Consider the following 23974-nt stretch of genomic DNA (forward strand, 5'->3'; position numbering starts at 1 on the left):
GGATGGACTTCAACTCCCAGAATCCCCTAGCCAGCATGCTTTAAGAGGGATGGACTTCAACTCCCAGAATCCCCCAGCCAGCATGCTTTAAGAGGGATGGACTTCAACTCCCAGAATCCCCCAGCCAGCATGCTTTAAGAGGGATGGACTTCAACTCCCAGAATTCCCCAGCCAGCATGCTTTAAAATGGGCGGACTTCAACTCCCAGAATCCCCCAGCCAGCATGCTTTAAGAGGGATGGACTTCAACTCCCAGAATTCCCCAGTCAGCCTGCTTTAAAATGGGCGAACGCCAACTCCCAGAATCCCCCAGCCAGCATGCTTTAAGAGGGATGGACTTCAACTCCCAGAATCCCCTAGCCAGCATGCTTTAAGAGGGGTGGACTTCAACTCCCAGAATCCCCTAGACAGCCTGCTTTAAGAGGGATGGACTTCAACTCCCAGAATCCCCCAGCCAGCATGTTTTAAATTATTTAGACTTCAACTTCCAAAATTACAGCTGGGGAATTCTGTGACTTGAAATCCACCCATCTTAAAGTGAGAGACATTAATCCAGGAGATCTCCCTGGAGATCGATTTGGGCCACTTCCTCTTTCTCTCCATCGAGCCTACCTCGCAAGGTTGTTGGGAGAGGGGAGATGCCAGGAAATAAATATAACGTATATAAAAAAAAATTAGAATAATTTCCCAATCGTTCTACTTTTCCATCTCCCTTTCGTTGTATTTAATTTCAATTTCAACCAATTCCGTTGTATTTAAGCACAACGAGAATAAAGATTATACATATCCCTTCCCGACTCTGAAGATAGTAAAAATAAAAAAACCGCATCTTTCCAACGCTCGGGGAAATATGCTACATTTGCAAAGCGCTCGCAAAAAAGATTTGAAGAAGGCAGATGGCTCGTAGCTGTAAAAAAAGACACTTGTCTGGTTGCTGTTTTTGGTCTATTAAAAAAAAAAGAGGTTTTATTGAATTTCACCGAGGGAAACCGGAATGGCGAGAAGGCCAACGTCCCGGCGTCAATTCCTCTTCCGGCTTTTGCTGACCGTCTTCACGGGGACGGAGACTGGGGTGGCCATTTGGTAGAAGGTGGAAGAGATCTTCTGGATGTAGTAGAGAGCCACCAGGGAGAAGATTAAGCTTCAAGGAGAGAGAGAGAGAGAGAGAGAGAGTAGCAAAGTTAAACTGGGTTTACGATTGCTACCTGCAAATTAAATGAAAATTAAAGGGATTTACTGCTATGTCAAAAGTCCCTTTGGTCAGGAGTTGAGGATGGATAGAAGGTGGATAGACAGGTAGATGAGTCTGTCCGTCCTTCCTTCCTTCCTTCTTGAGCAGGGGGTTAGACAAGACCTCCAAGGTAAGAGCCGAGGTGGTAAGAGCCGAGGTGGCGCAGTGGTTAAATGCAGCACTGCAGGCTACTGCTAGATCAGCAGTTCAGCGGTTCAAATCTCACCGGCTCAGGGTTGACTCAGCCTTCCATCCTTCCGAGGTGGGTAAAATGAGGACCCAGATTGTTGGGGGCAATATGCTGACTCTCTGTAAACCGCTTAGAGAGGCCTGAAAGCCCTATGAAGCGGTATATAAGTCTACTGCTATTGCTATAGGTCCCTTCCAACTCTGTTATTCTGCTATCTTTCCTTCGTTGTTATTTGCTTTTCATCCTTTCTTCCGTCTCTGCTTGTCTTTTTTTTTCTTTGCCTTTCCTTCCTCTACATTTTTTCCCCTCTCCCTTTCCTCTGCTTCTATTTCTCCTTCCTTCCTTCTTGAGCAAGGGGTTGGACTAGAAGGCCTCCAAGGTCCCTTCCAACTCTGTTATTCTGGTATTCTTTTCCCTTCCTTTCCATCTCATTCCTTCCTTTTTTCTTTCTTTCCTTTCTTCCTTACCTTCCTTAAATCAGACATCTCCAATTTCTCCAATTCTTTGTCAATTTTCCTTTCCTTCCTTCCTTAAACCAGACATCCCCAATTCCTACAATATTCTTCATCAATTTTCCTTCCTTCCTTAAACCAGACATAACCAATTCCTACAATATTCTTCATCAATTTTCCTTCCTTCCTTCCTTCCTTCCTTCCTTCCTTCCTTCCTCCTTCCTTCCCTTAAACCAGACATCCCCAATTCCTACAATATTCTTCGTCAATTTTCCTTCCTTCCTTCCTTCCTTCCTTCCTTCCTTCCTTCCTCCTTCCTTCCCTTAAACCAGACATCCCCAATTCCTACAATATTCTTCATCAATTTTCCTTCCTTCCTTCCTTCCTTCCTTCCTTCCTTCCTTCCTTCCTTCCTTCCTTCCTTCCTTCCTTCCTTCCTTTAAACCAGACATCCCCAATTCCTACAATATTCTTCGTCAATTTTCCTTCCTTCCTTCCTTCCTTCCTTCCTTCCTTCCTTCCTTCCTTCCTTCCTTCCTTCAACCAGACATCCCCAATTCCTACAATATTCTCCGTCAATTTTTATCCTCCAGTCCTCTAATCCTCTTTGTTGCACTTCTCTTTCGCTCTTTCCGGAACTGGATGCAGTATTCCAAGGGGTGGCCTTAGCAAGGTATTACTACAGATCAATCCCACCTACCCCCCCCCCCACCTCCCCATTCAATCTCACACAAAACACACCGCTGCCTCTCCCCCCCCCCCCAGCCCACCTTTTGTCCTCTTACCAAGTGGTGACACACACACGATGAATCAGTCCTGATGCAAACAGGGCCAGGAGAAGGCAGGAAATAACTGCAGACCGGAGTGGGGAAATGGGGGGTGGGGGGGAGAGAGATAATAATAAACCAGGTTAAAAAAACCAGGATAATCCGTTCGGCTCCCACGAGACCCCCCCCCCTTCCCTTCATTCGACTCACTTTCAGGAAACACCTTTGCTTGGAACCCTTTGCCGAAAATCAGGCTTTCCAAATTGTTGAAGGCCTTTGTTGCGTGGGGGGGGGTCTCAGGGTCAAGGATGAGAACCGTCATATAAAGCCTGGACGTATTTTGCAACGGGTCTTAAGCCAGATGTTCACCTCTGCCTGGCAACCCTTGGGGAAAAAAACCTTTGCAAAAGTTTTTAAACTTGGGGTGGGAGGGGGGAGGGCTGTTTAACGCCTTTTATTAAGGCCACATCCCCAATCGGAAACGTTTAGGTGATCCTCGACATGACACATAAGTGATTTTTTTTTTTGAACTATTACCATCTGGCAGATGGTACAGGATAATAAAAACAAGGACAAAGAGGCTGAAAAAAAACCAGCTTCTATCCCGGAGCGTGACCCGATAAAAGCGCGGACGACAAAAGCACGCTGACAAAATCGCGTCGCTAAAATCGGGATGGTTTGCCGACAAAAGGGCGAATGACAAAACCGCGTCCGACTAAACCGCGGTGACGAAACCGCGAGTTCTAAAGCGCTCCGACGAATGAGCGCTGAAACGCGTCGACAACAGCACGTCGACAGAAGGACGCTTTACAACAGCGCGTCGACAGAAAGCCGATTTAAGTTAAGGTAAGGGTTAGGTTTAGGGTTAGCGTTACGGTTAGGTTTAGGGTTAGTTTTACAGCATGCTTCTGTCGCCGCCGCGATTCAGCGCTCATTTGTCGGAGCGCTTTAGAACGCGCGGTTTCGTCACCGCGGTTTAGTCGGACGTGGTTTTGTCGTTCGCCCTTTTGTCGGCGAACCATCCCGGAGCAGTAACCGTATTGAATTCTACGGTAGATAGTGCGATATCGGGTTTTCAATTTCAATGATACAAAAATAAATCGGGTTTAAGTCGACTCGATTTAAATCGGGGTTTAAGTCGACTCGATTTAAATCGGGGTTTAAGTCGACTCGATTTAAATCGGGGTTTAAATCGACTCGATTTAAATCGGGGTTTAAGTCGACTCGATTTAAATCGGGGTTTAAGTCGACTCGATTTAAATCGGGGTTTAAGTCGGCTCGATTTAAATCGGGGTTTAAGTCGACTCGATTTAAATCGGGGTTTAAGTCGACTCGATTTAAATCCCGATTTAAATCGATTTGATTTAAATCAACTCCACCTTGCCCAACACACACACCACGGTATATAGTGCAATATCAGGTTTTCAATTTCAATTATACAAAAATAAATCAGGGTTTAAGTCGACTCGATTTAAATCGGGGCTTAAATCGACTCGATTTAAATCGGGGGTTTAAGTCGACTCGATTTAAATCGGGGTTTAAATCGACTCGATTTAAATCAACTCCACCTTGCCCAACACACACAGAAAACCAAAGGATACGGTGAGGGAAAAAATGAAGAGGGCAGACCCCAAAAGACCCCCTTGGATGGTCAGCCATTCGCTGGACGCCAGTTGGCGGCTGTACATCTGCATCCCGGTGAAGAGCAGCAGGGATAACAGGGAGGAAAGGACCAGCGATATTCCCGTGCTGACCGCTAGAAAGACAAAACGAGACAGTCAAAGCCGGCGGGACAATTCGGTCATCGGCGCTGGGAAGGGTCCAAAAAAAGGTTAGTTTGGGGAGGGGGGGGATCCGGGCAGCTGCGTAACCCCTGCTAAGCCCTTCTTTGCCCCCTTCTTGGAGGGGTCTGGAGGGAACCCCGGCCAATGATGGTTTGTTTGAGGAATGCATGCTGGCTTATCCAGGGTTGGAAGGCAGAAGGAGAGGAGGGCCGGGTGTCTTCCCGTCCTGGGATCAGGCTGGTGGTGGGGGGCAGCTTCGCGCGAACGTCCAAGCAAGACGGGACTCTAGAGAAGCTGCCTCCCTTGAGGAGTTTGTCAAAATAAAAAAAGACGGGATATAAAATAAATGAAATTTAGCAATGTCGTTCTTGGGCGTAAAATTAGCTTTGTTTGACATTGTCCACCAAAAAGAGGCTGGAATTTAGAGCACAAAACTTGCAAAATATTAAAAGGATATGTTTAAATGTTAAATTTTCTAGTCTACCCATAATTCCCACTGCCATGTTTCTTTACCCATAATTCCCTCCTACCACAATGCTGCTCTACCCATAATTCCCTCCCATCCACAATACTCCTCTACCAATAATTCCCTCCATCCATAACGCTCCTCTACCCATAATTCCCTCCATGCACAATGCTCCTTTACCTGTAATTCCCTCCATCCAATCTTTTTACCTATAACTCCCTTCGTCCACAATGCCTCTTTACCCATAATTCCCTCCATCCACAATACTCCTCTACCCATAATTCCCTCCATCCACAATGTTCCTCTACCCATAATTCCTCCATCCACAATGCCCCTCTACCCATAATCCCCTCCATCCACAATGCCCCTCTACCCATAATCCCCTCCATCCCCAATGTCCCTCTACCCATAATCCCCTCCATCCCCAATGCCCCTCTACCCATAATCCCCTCCACCCCCAATATCTTTTTACCCATAATCCCCTCCATCCACAATTTTCCTTTACCCACAATCCCCTCCATCCCCAATGCCCCTTTACCCATAGTCCCCTCCATCCAATGCTCCTTTACCCATGATTCCCTCCATCTGCAGTGTCCCTCTACCCATAATCCCCCTCCATCCCCAATGCCCCTTAGGTATGAGAGCCAACACAGTGGCACAAGTAGCTGTCTTTGCCCAGGGAAGCTGTGCTGTTTTGGGATGATGGGGGTTGTAGTCCAAGACAGCTGGAAGCACCATTTGGGGGGGGATTCTGGGTAATGCCATGCCCTCTTTCATTTGCCTTGCCTTGCCTTGCCCACCCCTGCCACATTACCCAGGATGCACTTCGATGACTTAATCTGATGCCCATCTCCCCCTTCCCAGGGACCACGTTACCCATAGTGCCCCGCGCGACGACCCCCTGCTCCGTCCGCCGAGCCAACGATCCCTCCTCGGTTTGAACCAGAGCGTCTGTCTGCCTCGCGCATGCGCCGCCGGGAAGAGCCTCTTTTTCTCCCCCTCCCCTCCAACCACGCTGGAGCTTCTTTACGCGCACGCGCGGGCCCCGCCCCGGCTGGCTGAGCGCAGACGTGTACTTTTTCCTCACGCGCCTGCGCACGATTATAGGAGGCCTTTAAGCGACTTGGTGCATGCGCGGTGAGGATAGGCGGGAGTGCCTTTTTTTCACCGTCTGGCCGCTAGGGGGCCACCGCCTCTCCCTTCCCCGAAGGCGTCGAACAAAGCGAGGCGCGCCGCGTCTTCGCGGGTTCGAGCCTCCTCGCTTTTGCAAAATTGAGGGGAGGGAGGAATGTTTAAAAGAATGCATAAGAATCAAATTTACACGAGCTGTTTTTGCAATGATTGGCGAGCCCGTCTTCCCACCTCTGCCCTGCAGGAAGCGGAGAGGCACTCTGCGTAGGCTCAGAGGCGCCTCTCATCTCTTGTTGCATGCCCAGCTGGGGCAAAGGCAGCCCCTGAGCTTGTGCAGAGGGCTCCCCCATGATGCACCACTCCAATGGGGGCGCCCCTATCCCTTTTCCACTTGCAAATTATTTTGGCTCATCTAGCAAAGGATGCAAAGGATTTCCAACACCCCCACTCCTTAAAATGGGGGGGGGGAATGAGCCACTCTTGGGTTGAGCTTCCCCCGAGCATGCGCACTCCCCCTTCCTCCCCCCCACCCCACCCCTCCCTACAGATCCAACCCCAGCTGCAATAGACCGAGCCGTTCGCCGGCGCCGCCGCTGCAGGCGCGGCGCTGGCTGGGGGCTGGCTGGCTGGGGGGTCCCCGCTGGGAGCATCCCCGCCCCGTTTCACCGGGAGACATGGCCGAGGGCGACGATCTCCACTCGTTCACCTCCATCATGGACGCCTTAGTCCGGATCAGCGTGAGAACCCAACCTTTTATTTGGGGAGGGGTCGGATGGGTGGATGGAGAGAAGGATGGATGGATGGATGGATGGAGGGCGGGGGGCTTGCACAAAAAAAACGGGACTGCTGCAACCAAGCAGGATGGGGGGGTGCCCCCTTCTGTGCATATAGGGGATAAAGTTTGAAAGGGGGGGCTCTGGGGTCCCTATGTCGTGGGGGGGGAGAGAGAGAGAGAGAGAGATGCAGCCGGGAGAGGAAACTCCCCCCCCCCTGCTATTGTCTCCTGCCAGGGAAGAAACATGCTTCTTCCCCTTTAAAACATTTTTTTTAAAAATGCCCCCCCCCAGGTGGGTGTTGGCTGCCCCCCCCAACTGTTGGCAACCTGATTCCGCGCCCCCCCCCCCGGCAATTTCCCCCCCCGGGTGCTTTTCTTCTATTCTCCCTCGGGGCCAAAAAAAGAGAGAGAGGGATGCTGTGAGCATCCGAGCACAGCCGGCGTCGCCATGGCAACCTCCTCCCTGCCTGCTTCCCAGGCCGTGGTCCAGCTCCCTCTCTCTCTCCCCCCCTCCCCTCTCTCTTCCTTGGCTTTGTCCCCTTTTTTTCCCCTGCCAGGAAGGAAATGGCACCCCGGCAGAGGGTGGGCACGGTAAGATGCCTTTCTCTCTCCCCCACCCCCCCGCAATCACCCTCACTCCCGGAAACCCATGCTTCCCAGCCTGGCTTTTGGAAGATGGGCCACGGAGGACAGGGGGTGGGTGGGGCTTGGCCAGGATGGGGAGAATTTGCTGCCGTAAGGATCCCTTGCATCGCGGTGGGCGCGTGGGGGTGTGTGGGGAGCTCGGCGTAGCTACGGATCCACCCATTGTGGGGGAGATCCCAAAAGGAGATCTCTAGGAGAAGGATCCCAAGAATGGATGTCCTTGAAGGATTCGCAGGCAAACACCAGAGGGCCGGGCTGTGAGCCAAGCTGTTTTGGGAAAGGAGCGGAGGGGGGGGGATTTTTTCATGCGTGGCGATGGAGGAAAAATTGGAGACGGGGTCAGCGGGCATATTGGAAAGCGTCCTCCCGTCTGCCCTTGATCCTAGACAGAGCCCAGGTGGGAACAAGGAGAATGTCATTTTTAGATCTTTTGGGGGTGGGAGGGAATGTCTGTCAGAAATCATTTTTTTCTTCTTCTTCTTCTTCTGGAATCCATCAGCACCTGGTCTTTGCAGGTAGATTGCTCCTGGGCAGGGAAGTTCTAAGGTTGCCTTTTTTTTAAATGAGAGAGAGAGGGGGGGGGGAGAGAGAGAATGAGGAGGAGAGAGATGGAGAGAGAGAAAGTGAGAGCGAATAAGAGAGTATGGGAGACAGAATAAGAGAGAGAGAGAGATGGAAAGAGAGAATGAGAAAGAGAGAGGAAATGAGAGAGTAAGAGTGAGAGAGAGATGGAGAGGGAGAATGAGGAAGAGAGGGAGAGAGAGGGGAAGAGAATAAGAAAGAGAGAATAAGAGAGAGAGATGGAAAGAGAGAATGAGAAAGAGAGAGGAAATGAGAGAGTAAGAGAGAGAGAGATGGAGAGGGAGAATGAGGAAGAGAGGGAGAGAGAGGGTAAGAGAATAAGAAAGAGAGAATAAGAGAGAGATGGAGAGAGAGAGAATGAGAGGGGGCGAGAGAGAGATATGGAGAGAGAGAAGGAGAGAGAATGAGGAAGAGAGGGAGAGAATAAGAGAGAGAGTGAATAAGAGTATGAGAGACAGAATAAGAGAGAGAGATGGAAAGAGAGAATGAGAATGAGAGAGAGAGAGATGGAGAGAGAGAATGAGGAAGAGAGGGAGAGAGGGGGAGAGAATAAGAAAGGGAGAATAAGAGAGAGATGGAGAGAGAGCGAGAATGAGATAGAGAATGAGGAAGAGGGGGAGAGAGGGGGAGAGAATAAGAAAGAGAGAATAAGAGAGAGATGGAGACAGAGAGAATAAGAGAGAATGAGAGGGGGCGAGAGAGAGATATGGAGAGAGAGAAGGAGAGAGAATGAGGAAGAGAGGGAGAGAATAAGAGTATGAGAGACAGAATAAGAGAGAAGATGGAGAGAAAGAATGAGGAAGAGAGGGAGAGGGGGAGAGAATAAAGGGAGAATGAGAGAGAGATGGAGAGAGATTGAGAATGAGATAGAGAATGAGGAAGAGAGGGAGAGAGAGTGGGAGAGAATAAGAAAGAGAGAATAAGAGAGATGGAGAGAGAGAGAATGAGAGAGGGGGCGAGAGAGAGAGCTATGGAGAGAGAGAATGAGGAAGAGAGGGAGGGAGAGGGAAAGGGAGAGAGAGAAATGTTCTTTTTTCTAATTGATTGCCTCCATTCTCTTGAACTGTAAATCAAGTCGGGGTTATTCTTAGAAAGCCAGGATGGAGTCCTGATTACTTCGTTGGGTTTATTGGGGTGGGGGTGGGTGGGGAGATCTGGGTTCACCTCCAGCAAATGCCTGAAGGGATTCTGGGTTGCACGTCCCATCATCCTCAGCACCAATCTTTCATGGTTTGCCATTTTGGTCAAGGTTTGCACAAGGCTAGAAAGTGGGAGATGGGAGTTCTAGTCCTGCCTTAGGCATGAAAGCCAATTAGGTGGACTTTGGACCAATCACCAGGAGACTGGGAGTTCTAGTCCTGCTTTAGGCATGAAAGCCAATTGGGTGGACTTTGGGCCAATCACCAGGAGACTGGGAGTTCTAGTCCTGCCTTAGGCATGAAAGCCAATTGGGTGGACTTTGGGCCAATCACCAGGAGATGGGAGTTCTAGTCCTGCCTTAGGCACGAAAGCCAATTAGGTGGACTTTGGGCCAATCACCAGGAGATGGGAGTTCTAGTCCTGCCTTAGGCATGAAAGCTGATTAGATGGACTTTGGACCAATCACCAGGAGATGGGAGTTCTAGTCCCGCCTTAGGCACGAAAGCCAATTAGGTGGACTTTGGGCCAATCACCAGGAGATGGAGTTCTAGTCCCGCCTTAGGCATGAAAGCCAATTGGGTGGACTTTGGGCCAATCACCAGGAGACTGGGAGTTCTACTCCCGCCTTAGGCATGAAAGCCAATTGGGTGGACTTTGGGCCAATCACCAGGAGACTGGGAGTTCTACTCCCGCCTTAGCCCTGGAAACCATCTGCGTGACCTTGAGCCCATCCATCTCTGCCCAACCCACCTTGCAAGGTTGGTTTTTTTTTTGCGGCGAGGGGGGGGGAGAAAATAGCAGGAGGAAGGCGCATTGGATACATCCACACCCCCTTGAATGACTTACAAACATCGTAAAAGCGGGATTACAAATGCATTAAATTTGACAAAAGACACCCCGAACAGCTGGCCCGATCTCGTTCGTGCGGAGACCAAAATAGAGCAGAAATTATTTGCAGAAATGGCTTTTTCTTCCCCCCCCCCCTCCTTCCAACCTGGCTTTTCTCCTCCCACCTTTTTATATTTATTTTCTTCCTCTTCTTCTTCTTTTTTTGCAGACCAGCATAAAAAATATGGAGCGGGAACTGTTGTGCCCCGTCTGCAAAGAGATGTACAAGCAGCCTCTGGTTTTGCCATGCATGCACAATGTTTGCCACATCTGTGCCACCGAAGTCCTGCTCCAGCAAGGTTACATCTGCCCGGATCCCACCTCGGAGCCCACCTCCCCAGCGTCCACGCCGGCCACCCGGAGTCCTCGGTTAGGGCGCCGGATTGTGCCAAAACCCGAACGCCTGGACCGGCTTCTGAAATCAGGTATGTTTTTTGACTTCCTGTTCTGACCGAGGCTTCCCGGGAGCATGAAGCAAATTCCTTGTGCCGGGAAAAAAAACCATTTAAATAGGAGCCAGCTGTGTGCAGCAGCTGCCAAAAAAGCCAACACAGTTCTAGGCTGCATCAACAGAGGGATAGAATCAAGATCACGTGAAGGATTGATACCACTTTATAAGGCCTTGGTAAGGCCACACTTGGAAAACTGCATCCAATTTTGGTTGCCACGACGTAGAAAAGATGCGGAGACTCTAGAAAGAGTGCAGAGAAGAGCAACAAAGAGGATTAGGGGACTGGAGGCTCAAACATACGAAGAACGGTTGCAGGAACTGGGAATATGTCTAGTTTAATGAAAAGAAGGACTAGGGGAGACATGATAGCAGTCTTCCAATATCTCAGGGGATGCCCCAAAGAAGAGGGAGTCAAGCTATTCTCCAAAGCCCCTGAGGGCAGGATAAGAATCAGTGGATGGGAACTAATCAAGGAGAGAAGAATCTTAGAATTAAGGAGAAATTTCCTGACAGTGAGAACAATTAAATCAGTGGAACTCCCTGCCTCCAGAAGTTGTGAATGCCCCAACACTGGAAGTCTTTAAGATGTTGGATAGCCATTTGTCTGAAACGGTGTAGGGTTTCCTGCCTAGGCAGGGGGTTGGGCTAGAAGACCTCCAAGGTCCCTTCCAACTCTGCTAGCTAGACAATCATAGTGACATTTATAGAGACGCAGGAAAAACAGGGAGCGAGAAAGGAAAATGCTATCTCCCAAGGAAAGAACAGCCTAAAAGAAAAGAGAGAAAGAGTGGGGAGCAAAAGAAGAGGAATCCAATTTGAGGGTTGCTCAAATAAATCAAAGGAGAATGATAGGGGAAAGCTGGAAGACATACAAAAGGGGGAAAAGAGGAAGGAAAAAAAAGGGAATTTAAGAGTAGGAGATAGAAGGAGAAAAAGAAAGATGAGGAAAAATAGAACATCAAAGAGAAGAAGAGAGAAAATGGTTAGGAAAGGAGGAAAATGAAAAAAGAGATATCTTGGTAGGAAATGAAATACATGGATATTGTTGTTGACATGTAGCTAAATAGGATATTAGTGTCAAGTGCGGATAACCAATTTAAGTGAGAGGCTTGTTATATTGAAATTGGATGATATAGGCTGCATTTGGAACTAGAAACAACAACAGGAAAACGAAGTGATAAAGTTGATTTATTATTTACGGAAGGGCGAAAAACGATTGTTTTATTGGTTAAGAAAAATTAAAATTTAAGGTGGAAAGAAAATTTGGACGCCGAAATTAGGAAAGGATGGGGTGTAAAATTAATTAGGTATAAGAGAAAATTTTAAAAAAGGGGGGGGGGAACCCGATCAATACATTGTTTGTAAAGAGGTTTTGAAGTTTGTAACAAAAAAATAAATGAATTTATGCAAACTCCCCCACCCCTTTTATTAATTAGTTTTTCCTTCTTTGTCAACATTGGGAAAACATATTTCTCCTTTGTAATCATCATCATCATCATCTTTTAACGATCCCACATAATCCCTTGTGGGGTGGAGTCCAGGCAACTGAATTGAGCTAGTAGAGTATTTTAATGGCCAGATGCCTTTCCTGTTGCCAGAGCGGAGGTGTTTTTTCCCCCCAGCAGATATATCCTTATTGTGCACAGATAGAGAAATATCTGCCTCTAGGCCACCACACCACTCCCTACTTCTCCTTTCTAATCATGTCCCCATTTTCTTTCCCAACCCAGGTTTCGGCACGTATCCCGGCCGGAAACGGGGTGGCGCCTTGCACCCCCAGAGCATTCTCTTTCCGTGCCCGCTGTGCCAGCGCGATGTGGACCTGGGCGAGCGAGGCATAGGCAGCCTCTTCCGGAACCTGACGCTCGAACGGGTGGTAGAGCGTTACCGCCACACCATCAACGTCAACGCGGCCATCATGTGCCAGTTCTGCAAGCCGCCGCAGCTGGAAGCCACCAAGGGCTGCACGGAGTGCCGATCCAGCTTTTGCAACGAATGTTTCAAACTTTACCACCCGTGGGGGACACAGAAAGCCCAGCACGAACCCATCCCTCCGACGCTCACTTTCCGTCCCAAAGTAAGGCTCCCCTCTCGCTCAAAATGTGCCCCCAAATTCCTCTCCTGAAGATTGTAGATGACCTCTAAGGGGTCCCTTCCAGTTCTGTTTTCGGTGTCTATAGATCTATTTTTATTTCTTTGTTTTGAAGGGAAACCTTTGTGTTTGTTGTCGTCGCTAAACGAGGACTCCTTCCTGTTTCTCGTCTCTTGCATGTTGTGCGCTCCCCATTCTGGTTGTGAAGCGACAACTTCCCGGCTTCGGTTGTGTCTTCCTTTTCAGGGTCTGCTGTGTCCCGAACACCGCGAAGAAGTCACCCATTACTGCAGAACCTGCCAGCGTTTGGTGTGTCAGTTATGCCGAGTGCGTCGCACGCACACGAATCACAAAATCACCCCTGTGCTCAGCGCCTACCAGGCTCTTAAGGTGAGGCGTTTGCCGAATCTCGTCTCCCCCCCACCCCGACACCGCTCCCTCCACCCCCCGGCCCGTCTCCGAGTCCTTGAAGTTAAATCGGTTGCCAAATAAGACAACGCAATTCAGGAAAATATTTTTTTTTTAAAAACCACCTTTTTTATTTAAAAAAAGAATCAGGTTTGTTCAGCATTTTTAAGCGTGAAAAAATCACAATTACGTTTTTACAGCTTTCCGCTATCGGTATTCTTTCTCCCCCCCCTCATTTCTAATTTTCCATTCTATTGTTTCATACCTATATACCTCCTTGTTTCGTGATGATGATAATTTTAGAATGTATACAACGTTTACACAACATTTGCATCTTTTTCTTTGAAGTTTTTATTATTTTTTATTCTTTTACATGCAATTATACAGCCCCATAGTTATTCTTCTTCACATTTGTCATTCTTATTCATTTGTTATTCTGTTTAAATGGTTATAATATACAATTTGGGTTGTTTTATTTATCATTCCTTCCTCCTGTTGTGACACTACCTTATTTTCCCTTTCTTTTCTCCCTCCCTCCCTTCTCTACTTCCTTCCTTCCTCCTCTCCTTTCTCTTTCCTTCTTCCCTTGCCTCTCCCCTACTCCTCTCTTCCTCATCTCCCTCCTGCCCTCTCTCCTTCTCTTTCTATCCCTTCCCTCCTTCCTCTCCTTTCCTCTTTCTTCCTTCTTCCTCTCCTCTTCTCCCCCTTTCTTTTCTCCCTCCCTTCTCTACTTTCTTTCTTCCTCTCCTTCCCCTTCCTTCTTCCCTTCCTTCTCCCCTACTCCTACTCTTACCTCTTCCCTTCCCACCCTCTCTCCTTCTCTCCCATCCTCCTCTCCTTTCCTCTTTCTTCCTTCTTCCTCTCCTCCTCTCTCTCTTTCTTTTCTCCCTCCCTCCCTTCTCTACTTCCTTCCTTCCTCCTCTCCTTTCTCTTTCCTTCTTCCCTTGCCTCTCCCCTACTCCTCTCTTCCTCATCTCCCTCCTGCCCTCTCTCCTTCTCTTTCTACCCCTTCCTTCCTCCCCTTTCCTTTCTTCCTTCTTCCTCTCCTCCTCTCTCCCTTTCTTTTCTCCCTCCCTTCTCTACTTTCTTTCTTCCTCTCCTTCCCCTTCCTTCTTCACTTCCTTCTCCCTTACTCCTACTCTGACCTCTTCCCTTCCCACCTCCTTCTCTCCCTTCCATCCTCCTTTCCTCTTTCTTCCTTCTTCCTCTCCTCCTCTCTCCCTTTCTTTTCTCCCTCCCTCCCTTCTCTACTTCCTTCCTTCCTCCTCTCCTTTCTCCTTCCTTCTTCCCTTGCCTCTCCCCTACTCCTCTCTTCCTCATCTCCCTCCTGCCCTCTCTCCTTCTCTTTCTATCCCTTCCCTCCTTCCTCTCCTTTCCTCTTTCTTCCTTCTTCCTCTCCTCCTCTCTCCCTTTCTTTTCTCCCTCCCTTCTCTACTTTCTTTCTTCCTTTCCTTCCCCTTCCTTCTTCCCTTCCCTCTCCCCTACTCCTACTCTGACCTCTTCCCTTCCCACCCTCTCTCCTTCTCTCCCTTCCACCCTCCTCTCCTTACCTCTTTCTTCCTTCCCTCCTCTTCCTCTCGTTCTCTCCTCCTCTTTCCCTTTCTTTTTCTGTTGTTTATAGGTGTCTCTCTCAAATCTCAATTTATGTTTTGTCGGGGGTGGTATTTCCGCGAACCCCAATATAGTTTAGTATCCTCAGGATTAACGGTGATACGACGTCGTCCAGATTTCCAGAAGGAGGGAGAGGGAGGGGCTGAATTCCACAGCGGCAAGGGACAACTCAGTTCAGAAAGCTAGTGTATGAGAAAGAGAGTGAAGACAGCTCCTTCTCAATGGTTCCCAGAGTGTGTCCTTTTTCAGCACGCTTTAGCTTGGCAAGATTCTGTCTCTGGGTGAAAAACGATAAATAAATCTTCTTAGAAGAATCGCAGAGGGTTTTTCTTGGGGTTTTGGAGACTCCTAGAGATCAGCGGTCTGTAGGATCCAACCCTCCGCCCAGTTGCTTCACTGTTTTGTTTTTTTTCTCGCTCGCAGGAAAAATTGACAAAAAGCCTAGCTTATATCCTGAGCAATCAAGACACAGTGCAGGCGCAAATCAACGAATTGGAAGAGACTCTTCGGCTGACGGAGGTAATTTTGCTCTCCGTTGTTGGGGTTGAACCCAGGCCCAAACAATCAGGAAGATTTGGTCTACAAGTTTGGAACTAACTTCCTTGCTTCCGCGTCCTTTGTCCGTAAAATAACGGGCTTTCATTCCCCTGCTGACTGGGGAATTCTGGGAGTTGAAGTCCACCCATCTTCCCGTATTGACTGGGGAATTCTGGGAGTTGAAGCCCACCCATCTTCCCGTATTGACTGGGGAATTCTGGGAGTTGAAGCCCACCCATCTTCCCCTGTTCACTGGGGAATTCTGGGAGTTGAAGTCCACTCATCTTAAAGCATGCTGACTGGGGAATTCTGGGAATTGAAGTCCACCCATCTTCCCGTATTGACTGGGGAATTCTGGGAGTTGAAGCCCACCCATCTTCCTGTAGTGACTGGGGAATTCTGGGAGTTGAAGTCCACCCATCTTCCCCTGTTCACTGGGGAATTCTGGGAGTTGAAGTCCATTCATCTTAAAGCACGCTGACTGGGGAATTCTGGGAGTTGAAGCCCACCCATCTTCCCATATTGACTGGAGAATTCGTTTGGGATGGCAGAGGGTTTCCTGCCTGAGCAGGGGGCTGGACTAGAAGACCTCCAAGGTCCCTTTCCAGCTCTATTCTGATTGAACGGCCGCCCTCAGTCAAGGACTCGATTCATTTCTGCCAACTGGGTTTATCCGAGATGGTATTTCACGGGCAAAATTCAAATAATTTGCCCAATTTCCCGGCAGGTGAATGGCACCCAGGCCAAAGAAGAGATCATAAGGCTGATGAACAACTTAAGCGGACTGCTGGATGAGAAGCGGTCTGCCCTGCTTAACGCAATCGAGGATTGTCGCCAAGACCGGGTCAGCCGGCTACAAACCCAGTTACAGGAACATCAAGCCATGATGGAGAATTCTGGCATGGTGGGTTACTCACAGGAGGTCTTGAAGGAAACGGATCAGCCCTGCTTCGTCCAGGCCGCCAGGCAGCTTCACCACAGGTGGGTGAGGCCAAATTTCCCCCCTGATTCTCGATTTTTTTCCCCTCTTTATTCCTGCTCTTCTCTTGACTGCTCCGTCTTTCCGACAGGATCCTCAGAGCGACGGATTCCCTCCAGGCCTTCCGGCCAGCGGCCAGCGCCTCCTTCGGCCAATTCCAGGTGGACATCAGCCGGGAAGTGAAGCTCCTAACAGACCTCATTTTTATTAAAGGTGCGTAAAATCGCCATTTTTGAATGATGGGAAACGGGAAGGATTTTTTATTCCTTCCAGCGACCACAAAATGTTAATTTTTTTCTCCCCAAAGTTAAAATTAGCAGCCGATTGGTGCCATTTCTGACTGAAGTTCCTTAAAATCTCTCCCCCGCCCCATTTGTATGGCCGCTATGCTTTTTTTCAAGTCCTCGTTTAGCGACTGCCTCATTTAGCGACCATTTGCAGCCACGGCCCGTGACGAGAAAGTAACTTTCCTCACATCAGGTCTTGTAACGCAAAGCAAAATGGCGAGGAAGATAATTCGCACGGTCGACATTCTACTTTGTGACTGGCCTCGCTTAACGGCCCTGTTGTTGGTTCTCATAGCAGTCACTAAGCGAGGATGACCTGTAAATGGCAGGCATGCGAATTGCTACCAATGTAGTTCCGGAGTCCTTTGCACTGGCTTGTAAGTACCTGTGTAGCTAAATAGTTCTCAACCTTGGTGATTTTAAGATATGCGGACTTCAACTCCCAGAATTCCCCAGCCAGCCATGTCGAAGTCCATCCATCTTCCTCTGCTGGCTGGTGGATTCTGGGAGTTGAAGTCCATCCATCTTCCCCTGATGACTGGGGGATTCTGGGAGTTGAAGTCCATCCATCTTCCCCTGATGACTGGGGGATTCTGGGAGTTGAAGTCCATCCATCTTCCCCTGATGACTGGGGGATTCTGGGAGTTGAAGTCCATCCATCTTCCCCTGCTGACTGGGGGATTCTGGGAGTTGAAGTCCATCCATCTTCCCCTGATGACTGGGGGGATTCTGGGAGTTGAAGTCCATCCATCTTCCCCTGCTGACTGGGGAATTCTGGGAGTTGGAATCCACCCCTCTTAAAACAAGCTATCTGGGGGATTCTGGGAGTTGAAGTCCACCCATTTTACTTGCTGACTGGGGAATTCTGGGAGATGGAATCCACCCCTCTTAAAACACGTTATCTGAGGGATTCTGGGAGTTGAAGTCCATCCATTTTCCTTGTTGACTGGGGGATTCTGGGAGTTGAAGTCCACCCCTCTTAAAGTTGCCAAGGTTGGGAATCGCTGCTGTGGATCAAAAGATCTTAATACCTCAAGAGTTTCCCGCAACAGGAGTGCCAATTTTGTACCGTGAGCCCCTCGGGGCACGTACCGTGTTGTTTTTTTGTATGTGTTGTGTATCTGTGTGGCATGACCCGTGGACGAGCGGAAAGACCGTGGAACTTGGAACCGTCGGCGCGGTGGTGAGTCCACCTTGGCCCCCACCTCCTCCTCCTCTACCTGTCCCTCACCTGCGGACGGGCTCCCCGAGACGCTTTCCGATGCTTTCATTCCCGTCGCTTGTATCGTTTTAATTCTCAGGGTCCCAACTTCCCTCTTTCCCCCTCGCCCGGCCGCCATCCATAATCCACGGCCAGCCCCACGTTTGAGCCACAGGGCCTGCCCACCCCACGGCCCAATTCTCCCAGGTGTGCTTGGCCGTCGACCCACCCATCCGTCACGCAGTCATTAAGTGAATCCGGCTTCCCCCTAGGAACCGCCAAAGAGGATCGTACGATCCTCGGACGCTGCGCCAGTTCCTAAAGAAGGGTTCCGTTGCGAAGCGTCTGACGTCGAGAAACTCGACGGACGTCCGAGAAACTCCCAATGTCCGCTAAAACGAGCATTTGCAGGTCGGGAAGTCGCCTGTAGTTTTGGAACGGATTGGTTTAGGATTGATTTAAGGGGACCCGGTGGCGAAGACGCCGAGCTTGTCGATCAGAAAGGTCGGCAGTTCGAATCCCCAGCGCCGCATAACGGAGCAAGCTCCCGTTCCTTGTCCCAGCTTCTGCCGACCTAGCCGTTCGAAAGCACGTAAGAAATGCAAGTAGAAAAATAGGAGCCACCGTTGGTGGGAAGGGAACGGCGTCCTGTGCGCCTTCGGCGTTGAGTCATGCCGGCCCACATGACCACGGAGACGTCTTCGGACAGCGCTGGCTCTCCGGCTTTGAAACGGAGATGAGCAGCGCCCCCTAGAGTCAGGAATGACTAGCACATATGTGCGAGGGGAACTTTTATCTTTTGAGGGCAGGACGAAAGCTCCCCGGACGTCCGGCGGCCCACGGGAATCCTGGTTGTTTTGGCTCCCACGGGAACCGAGTTTAATTATGGTTTCCCGCCGGGTCGAAGCCCACCCCACGGCCCACTCCTGCCAAGTTGCGTGGCTGTTGATCCCTCTGCTTTACCTCTCTTTGTTTATAGGCTGGCTCTGCTGCTGAGACATCACCGCAGTTAAAGCTGAGGCAAGTCACCTCCCGCTCCACCGTTCCCGTCCCTCCCCGATCCTTTCCCGCCTCCCTTTCTCTTTCTTCTCCTCAGCCCCATGGATCTGATCCCGCCCTTCCGTTGCATCCATCCCTGCCTCTCCCTCCTCCTCCTCCTCCACAGACCTCGTTTTTGGGGACCTTCTGCTCTGCTATTTCCAAACCCTCGTTGAAATAAACATTCTAGTCCTCATGAACGCCGAGGGAGCCTCCGCGAGGGCTTAGAATGCCGGAATGCTTATTTGGACCGAGGGTTTTCCGATCAAGAGCACTCTTAAAAAACTTTTTCCTACCTGCTATAGCTCCCCGCAATTCCCTTCCGAGGCCTCGCTCTTAATTTTTTGGCGAAACAAATCATGGTTTATTATTTCGTCAAAATTCCTTGTTATCCTGGATCGGTTGGACTGAACCTGAGTGGTGGGGGGCTTGGGTTTATGGAGGGAAGGCCAGGGGATTGCTGAAGAGGTGAATAGAATAGAATAGAATAGAATAGAATAGAATAGAAGGAACGTTTAACAGAAAATCAAGAATTAGAAGGGACCTTGGAGGTCTTCTAGTCCAACCCCCGGGAACGGATCTATACCATTTCAGATAAGTGGCTGTCCGGTCCCTTTTTAAAAAACCTCCCGTGATCTTCTGGGCAGTGGAAACCTGGTTGCGGAGTCCCCAAAAGAAGCTAAAGCGAGGTTAGAGATGATGGAGAGAGAGACGGAATGGAGTATCAGAGAATGGGCATCAATTGGTGGCTGGCACAAAAATAAAAATTCCCCCAAGTCTTTGTTGCTCTGGTGTCCTGTTGCCTTTAATATTGACACCTCCAAAACTTGCTTTCCCTAGCCTGATGCTCTTTATAAACATAGACCATTATCCTGCCCACCAGCAGGGCCATGCTAGGGGTGCATTATGGGACCTGTAGTTCAAAACCGAGCCCCTCGTCCTTCTGTACGGCGTGGGTTCCAAAGTCTTTAGTTGCTTGCAGATTTAATCAGATGGCAGAGCAAAGTGCCTTCACTCTGCCTTCACTAAAGGAACCCCTTGGTGCCAAAATAAACTTACTTCTAATCATCATCTGTTGCTTCTAATAGCAACTGGCTGACTTCCGGTAATCCGTCGTTTATCTATCATTCATTTATTTAGCCTACGGCCCCCTACAAGGGTTCGTGCGCTTCCTGCTAGATTAACTTAGTTTAAATGAGAACGGGTGTGAAAAATGGCCCTGAGACACTCTTTTCGGTGCCGTTATAACGTTCAGCGGGTCACTCAGTGAACTGTCGTACATGGAGGACTCCCCGTAGTTTTGGAACAAATTTATTTGGAACAAAACAACAGGGAATCCGGCGGGAATCCTGGTAATTTTGGCCTCTACGGGAACCGTGTTGGAGTGGAAAGCATAAATTTTGGTTAGTTTCGAGGGTCTCCGAAATCAGAACTCCTTTCCTTTATTTTCAGCATCTCCCCTCCCGTATCCTTGCACCATTCTCTCGTTTTTCTCACTCTCCGTCTCTCTCTTCCCTCCTCCGCCTCTTCCCCTGATTTCCCCCCGACTTGCACTCAGTCTCTCTTGTGCCCCCCGGATTCTTCTCAGCAGCTTGCCTGTCCCTCCCCCCTTGATTCTTGTCCCTCTCCCTCCGCGGAAACGCACCCGTTCTTTTCTCCGCCTTCGGGACCTCGTCCTGGTTGCCTGCGGTCAGTCTGCCGAGCGCCGCTCAGCCGCGGTCTGACGTCGCGCGCCTTCCTCTCTCCTCTCCCGTTGCAGCCCCGGAGGCTCCTGTGATTGACACGCAGCGGACGTACGCCTACGACCAGATCTTCCTCTGCTGGCGCCTGCCGCAGCATTCGCCAGCCGCCTGGCACTACACGGTGGAGTTCCGGCGGGCCGAGCCCAAGGGCAAGGCGCTCAAGCTCTGGCAGAGGCGGGAGGAGGTCCGAGGCACCAGCGCCATTGTGGAGTACGTGGACACGGATAGCGTTTATGTGCTGCGCGTCCGAGGATACAACAAAGCGGGCTTCGGGGACTACAGCGAGGATATCTATTTGCGTACACCGCCCGCACCTGGTAACATTTCCCTCGTTTCCCTCTGTAGAGACCCAAGTCACTTTTTCCAGGGCTGTTCTCACTTTGAACGAATGCTCGTAACGCCGCATGTGTTCCAATGGTGGGTTCTTCTCCCCGTCGCTACGGGGGCCACACGTCCTTTCGTGCGTATGCACTGCCCCTGCGACACCCAGCTGCTTGTCGGATCTCGCACAGGCGCTGCACGCAATTGGCCGATTGCTTTAAAAAGCGGGATGGAACGTGGGCGGGTGGCGGGAGTGGGGGGGCAAACGAGCCGTCATACCGGTATGCTGTCAGCAGCTCCCGGCTACTTCCGGTACGCCTGTACCGGCCAGAACCCACCACTGGTGTGTTGACTGCAGTGGTATCCATGCTGTGGTTTAGACTTCAGTTCCCTGAGTAACGTTGGTTTAGCGGCCGTTCTGAAGTTACAACGGCATTGAAAAGAGTGACTTTGGACTGCTTTCACACCGTTGCAACCTCTCCGTGTTCGCGTGCTCAAAATTCAGACCTCCATGGAAGCTTCGTATCTATGACGGTCGCCACATCCCAGGGTCACGTTGATCCCCTTTTGCGACCTTCTGACAAGCAGCGTAAACGGGGAAGCGAGATTCACGTGTGTCTAACTTAAGTGGGGTAATTACTGAAGGGGGGGGTTGTAAAATGGGGCAAAAGTCATTTAACTGTCTTGCTTAGCAACAGGAATTTGATGCTCGCTTGTGGTCATAACTCCAGGACTACCAATAGCTACTTCTGTGTTGCATGATCTCCTGGAGGTCGGAATTGTCTTCCCAACTGCTGCTTTTGTGTGTTCTACGTTGAAGTCTCATATGGTTTAGGATCTTCCTAATTCCCGCAGCTCCTGTTCTCATGTGGTTTAAGCGCTTCCTAATTCTTGGGGTTCTTGTTCTCATATAGTTTAGCGGCAAAGGTTTCCCCTCACACTTATGTGCTAGTCGTTCCCGGCTCTAGGGGGTGGTGTTCACCTCCGTTTCAAAGCCGAAGAGCCAGCGCCGTCCGAAGACGTCCCCCTGTTCTCGTACGGTTTAGGCTCTTCCTAATTCTTTCTTCCTCGCTTTCTTCTCCCATTCCCCCCTTTCCTCCCCAAAGTGCTGAACTTCTTTCTGGACAATCGGTGGGGTTTCAACCGAGAACGGCTGGCCATCAGCAAGGACCAGCGAGCGGTCCGCAGCGTTCCCGGTCTTCCCATGCTGTTTGCCGCCGAGCGTTTGATGACCAGCTGCCATCTTTCGGTTGACCTGGTGATCGGCGACGTGGCGGTCACTCAAGGGCGCAGCTATTGGGCCTGTTGCGTGGATCCCAGTTCCTACCTGGTCAAGGTGGGCGTAGGGCTGGAGAGCAAGCTGCAGGAATGGTTCCAGGTGCCCCAAGACGTGACGAGCCCCAGGTGAGCAAATATTCGGAAAGAAAGAGAAGGAATGAAGTTTAGACACTTTTGCTGTCCAATTTATATTCTACCTGTTACCGTTTCCCCCCCCCGGCTCAGGTACGACCCGGATAGTGGGCACGACAGCGGCGCTGAGGATACCACGTTGGAGTCATCGCCGCCCTTCGCCTTCCTGACCATCGGCATGGGCAAAATCCTCCTTTCCCACGGGGTGTCCCTGACCTCGCGGGATCCCGGCAACTCCACCGTGCCGTTGCCTCCCCGCGTCGGCATCTGTCTCGACTACGAGCACAGCAAAGTGACGTTCTTCGACGCCGTCTCCTTCCGCAGCCTTTGGGAGTGCGGGGTAGACTGCTCGGGGCCCGTCTGCCCGGCCTTCTGCTTCATCGGCGGTGGCGCCTTACACCTTCAAGAGCTGGTGGTCAGCCGTCAGGAACGGAAAGTCACCATCAGCGGCTTCTCGAAGCTGGATTGAAATTTGCCGTCGGGCCGATTCCGAGCATGTTCGGGGAGAGGATCAACCAGCAAGAAGGGGGGACCTTGGGGTCTGGAGTGTGCACGTGTGTTTCTCCAGCCCCTGCTTGCGGGGGGCGGAAAAATGAAAAAAGGATCTCAAGGTATGGGGTGGGTGAGTAGAGTGTTTGGGCAATAGGAACAGGGCAGAGCATATGTTGAGCAATGCTGCCCTCTAGCGGATAGACTGTTTAAATTCTGATGGTGGCGGAATTCCTAGCTCCCCCCCCCATCCCAGCTGTGGGGGCTGAGAGCAACTTTCCCCCCACAGCCACCCCACGTAGGGCGATTTTTTAAAACTATCCAACATCCTTTCTCTGTTTCGTTCTCATCTTCAGATTCCCCCTCCCGTTGCGCTCCTGTCTGGGGCAGAAATCTCAGTTGAAAAAAGACAAATACGAACACCCCCCCCCCCCAAAAAAAAACCTTGTTTGGAGCATGGCTGAGTTTGGAATGGCTTCTAATGCCTTTCTCCCCCCCCCCCCAACCACGTTTTACGTTGAAAAAGATTTTTTACAAAATATTGTAAAACGCCACCTCGAAAACGTCCGCTCTCCTCACCTCCGTCTCTTTACTCGTAAGGTACAATCCGTCCCGCTGTACTTCCCGCGTAGTCATCCTTTTAAATTAATCTCTCTCTTTTTTTTAAAAAAAACCCCCTCCCTCGTCACGCTCAAGTTTACCGTTTCCGCGAATCGCTCCGTAACTCGTTTTCCTAATTTTGGCAACTTCCGATTTTCCGTTGGTTGAGAAAGGGCCGGTCGTGACACCGCGGCTGACTTACCTGCCGTGTTATATCCTCTCTCGGAAATCCAAGAGCAGCTGGGAAGATAAACCACGTTTTTAAAATTTCCTAGTGTTTCCTCAGCAGTTTGCTTCTTCAGAGGGTCAATCCCCCGCGCGACCAAGTGTCGATCCCCCGTCTGAAGCTATCGGCGCAACCCACAAATGGATTCCAAAGCGGATTTTAAGTTTTGCAGCTAAGATTTCCCGGCTGAAAAGTCAGCGTGAATTCCCCCTAATTCCCTAACCGGGAATCAAGATTATGCCCCCCCCCTCTTTTTTTTCTTAAAACAATGGTAGATTCCCTTCCCCAAAAGTTTCCTTCTCGTAAAAGTAAACCCAACCAAATGTCACTTTTTGGTTTCTTCTACGCCAAAGCTGGTTTGACATCCTGAATTTCTGGTTTAGCTCGGGATCCATTTGATCTTCCAACTTTGGAAAAGCCGGGGAGGGGGGGGAATTGTCTCCCCCCCCCCTTAAAAAAAAACCCAAGGATTTCTATGGATGTTTTCTCATCTCCTGCGGTTGTTCATTGTAAAAATGCAAAATCGATCCTA

General features: G+C 50.1%; 2 protein-coding genes across 4 annotated transcripts; one reads left to right on the plus strand and one right to left on the minus strand.

Moving 5' to 3' along the window:
- Positions 1-936: 936 nt before the first annotated feature.
- On the minus strand, positions 937-5887 carry KRTCAP2 (keratinocyte associated protein 2). 2 transcript variants are annotated; one of them, XM_087705124.1, is made up of 6 exons: positions 5780-5872; positions 5704-5713; positions 4241-4395; positions 2850-2913; positions 2658-2724; positions 937-1140 (listed from the first exon to the last, which is right to left on the minus strand). In XM_087705124.1, the coding sequence occupies exons 1-6, from the start codon at positions 5855-5857 to the stop codon at positions 1020-1022; spliced, it is 495 nt and encodes a 164-aa protein (XP_087561250.1). In that variant the 5' UTR covers positions 5858-5872; the 3' UTR covers positions 937-1019. The 2 variants fall into 2 exon arrangements, with proteins under 2 accessions (XP_087561250.1, XP_087561249.1); XM_087705123.1 differs by lacking the exon at positions 5704-5713 and having other exon boundaries at positions 5766-5887.
- Positions 5888-6607: 720 nt separating this feature from the next.
- On the plus strand, positions 6608-23273 carry TRIM46 (tripartite motif containing 46). 2 transcript variants are annotated; one of them, XM_087705126.1, is made up of 10 exons: positions 6608-6757; positions 10220-10475; positions 12232-12578; positions 12840-12983; positions 15036-15131; positions 15877-16130; positions 16220-16341; positions 20414-20713; positions 21824-22121; positions 22221-23273. In XM_087705126.1, the coding sequence occupies exons 1-10, from the start codon at positions 6695-6697 to the stop codon at positions 22594-22596; spliced, it is 2256 nt and encodes a 751-aa protein (XP_087561252.1). In that variant the 5' UTR covers positions 6608-6694; the 3' UTR covers positions 22597-23273. The 2 variants fall into 2 exon arrangements, with proteins under 2 accessions (XP_087561252.1, XP_087561253.1); XM_087705127.1 differs by lacking the exon at positions 21824-22121 and having other exon boundaries at positions 22221-22428.
- The last annotated feature ends 701 nt before the right edge of the window (positions 23274-23974 follow it).

This window comes from Thamnophis sirtalis, unplaced genomic scaffold, assembly GCF_051295495.1.
Source record: "Thamnophis sirtalis isolate CommonGarterSnake01/CBP01778 unplaced genomic scaffold, rThaSir2_p1.2 scaffold_2, whole genome shotgun sequence".
Taxonomy (NCBI): Eukaryota; Metazoa; Chordata; class Lepidosauria; order Squamata; family Natricidae; genus Thamnophis; species Thamnophis sirtalis.

Bases quoted from the DNA above. Each gene is read 5' to 3' on its own strand.
- TRIM46 (XM_087705126.1), top strand. From the start codon at position 6,695: ATGGCCGAGGGCGACGATCTCCACTCGTTCACCTCCATCATGGACGCC. The intron at 6,758-10,219 runs GTGAGAACCCAA...CTTTTTTTGCAG, and splicing joins ACGCCTTAGTCCGGATCAGC to ACCAGCATAAAAAATATGGA. The intron at 12,579-12,839 runs GTAAGGCTCCCC...CTTCCTTTTCAG, and splicing joins CGCTCACTTTCCGTCCCAAA to GGTCTGCTGTGTCCCGAACA.
- KRTCAP2 (XM_087705124.1), bottom strand. From the start codon at position 5,857: ATGCGCGAGGCAGACAGACGCTCTGGTTCAAACCGAGGAGGGATCGTT. The intron at 2,725-2,849 runs GTGAGTCGAATG...TCCGGTCTGCAG, and splicing joins AGCAAAGGTGTTTCCTGAAA to TTATTTCCTGCCTTCTCCTG. The intron at 1,141-2,657 runs GTAAGAGGACAA...CTCTCCTTGAAG, and splicing joins CGTGTGTGTGTCACCACTTG to CTTAATCTTCTCCCTGGTGG.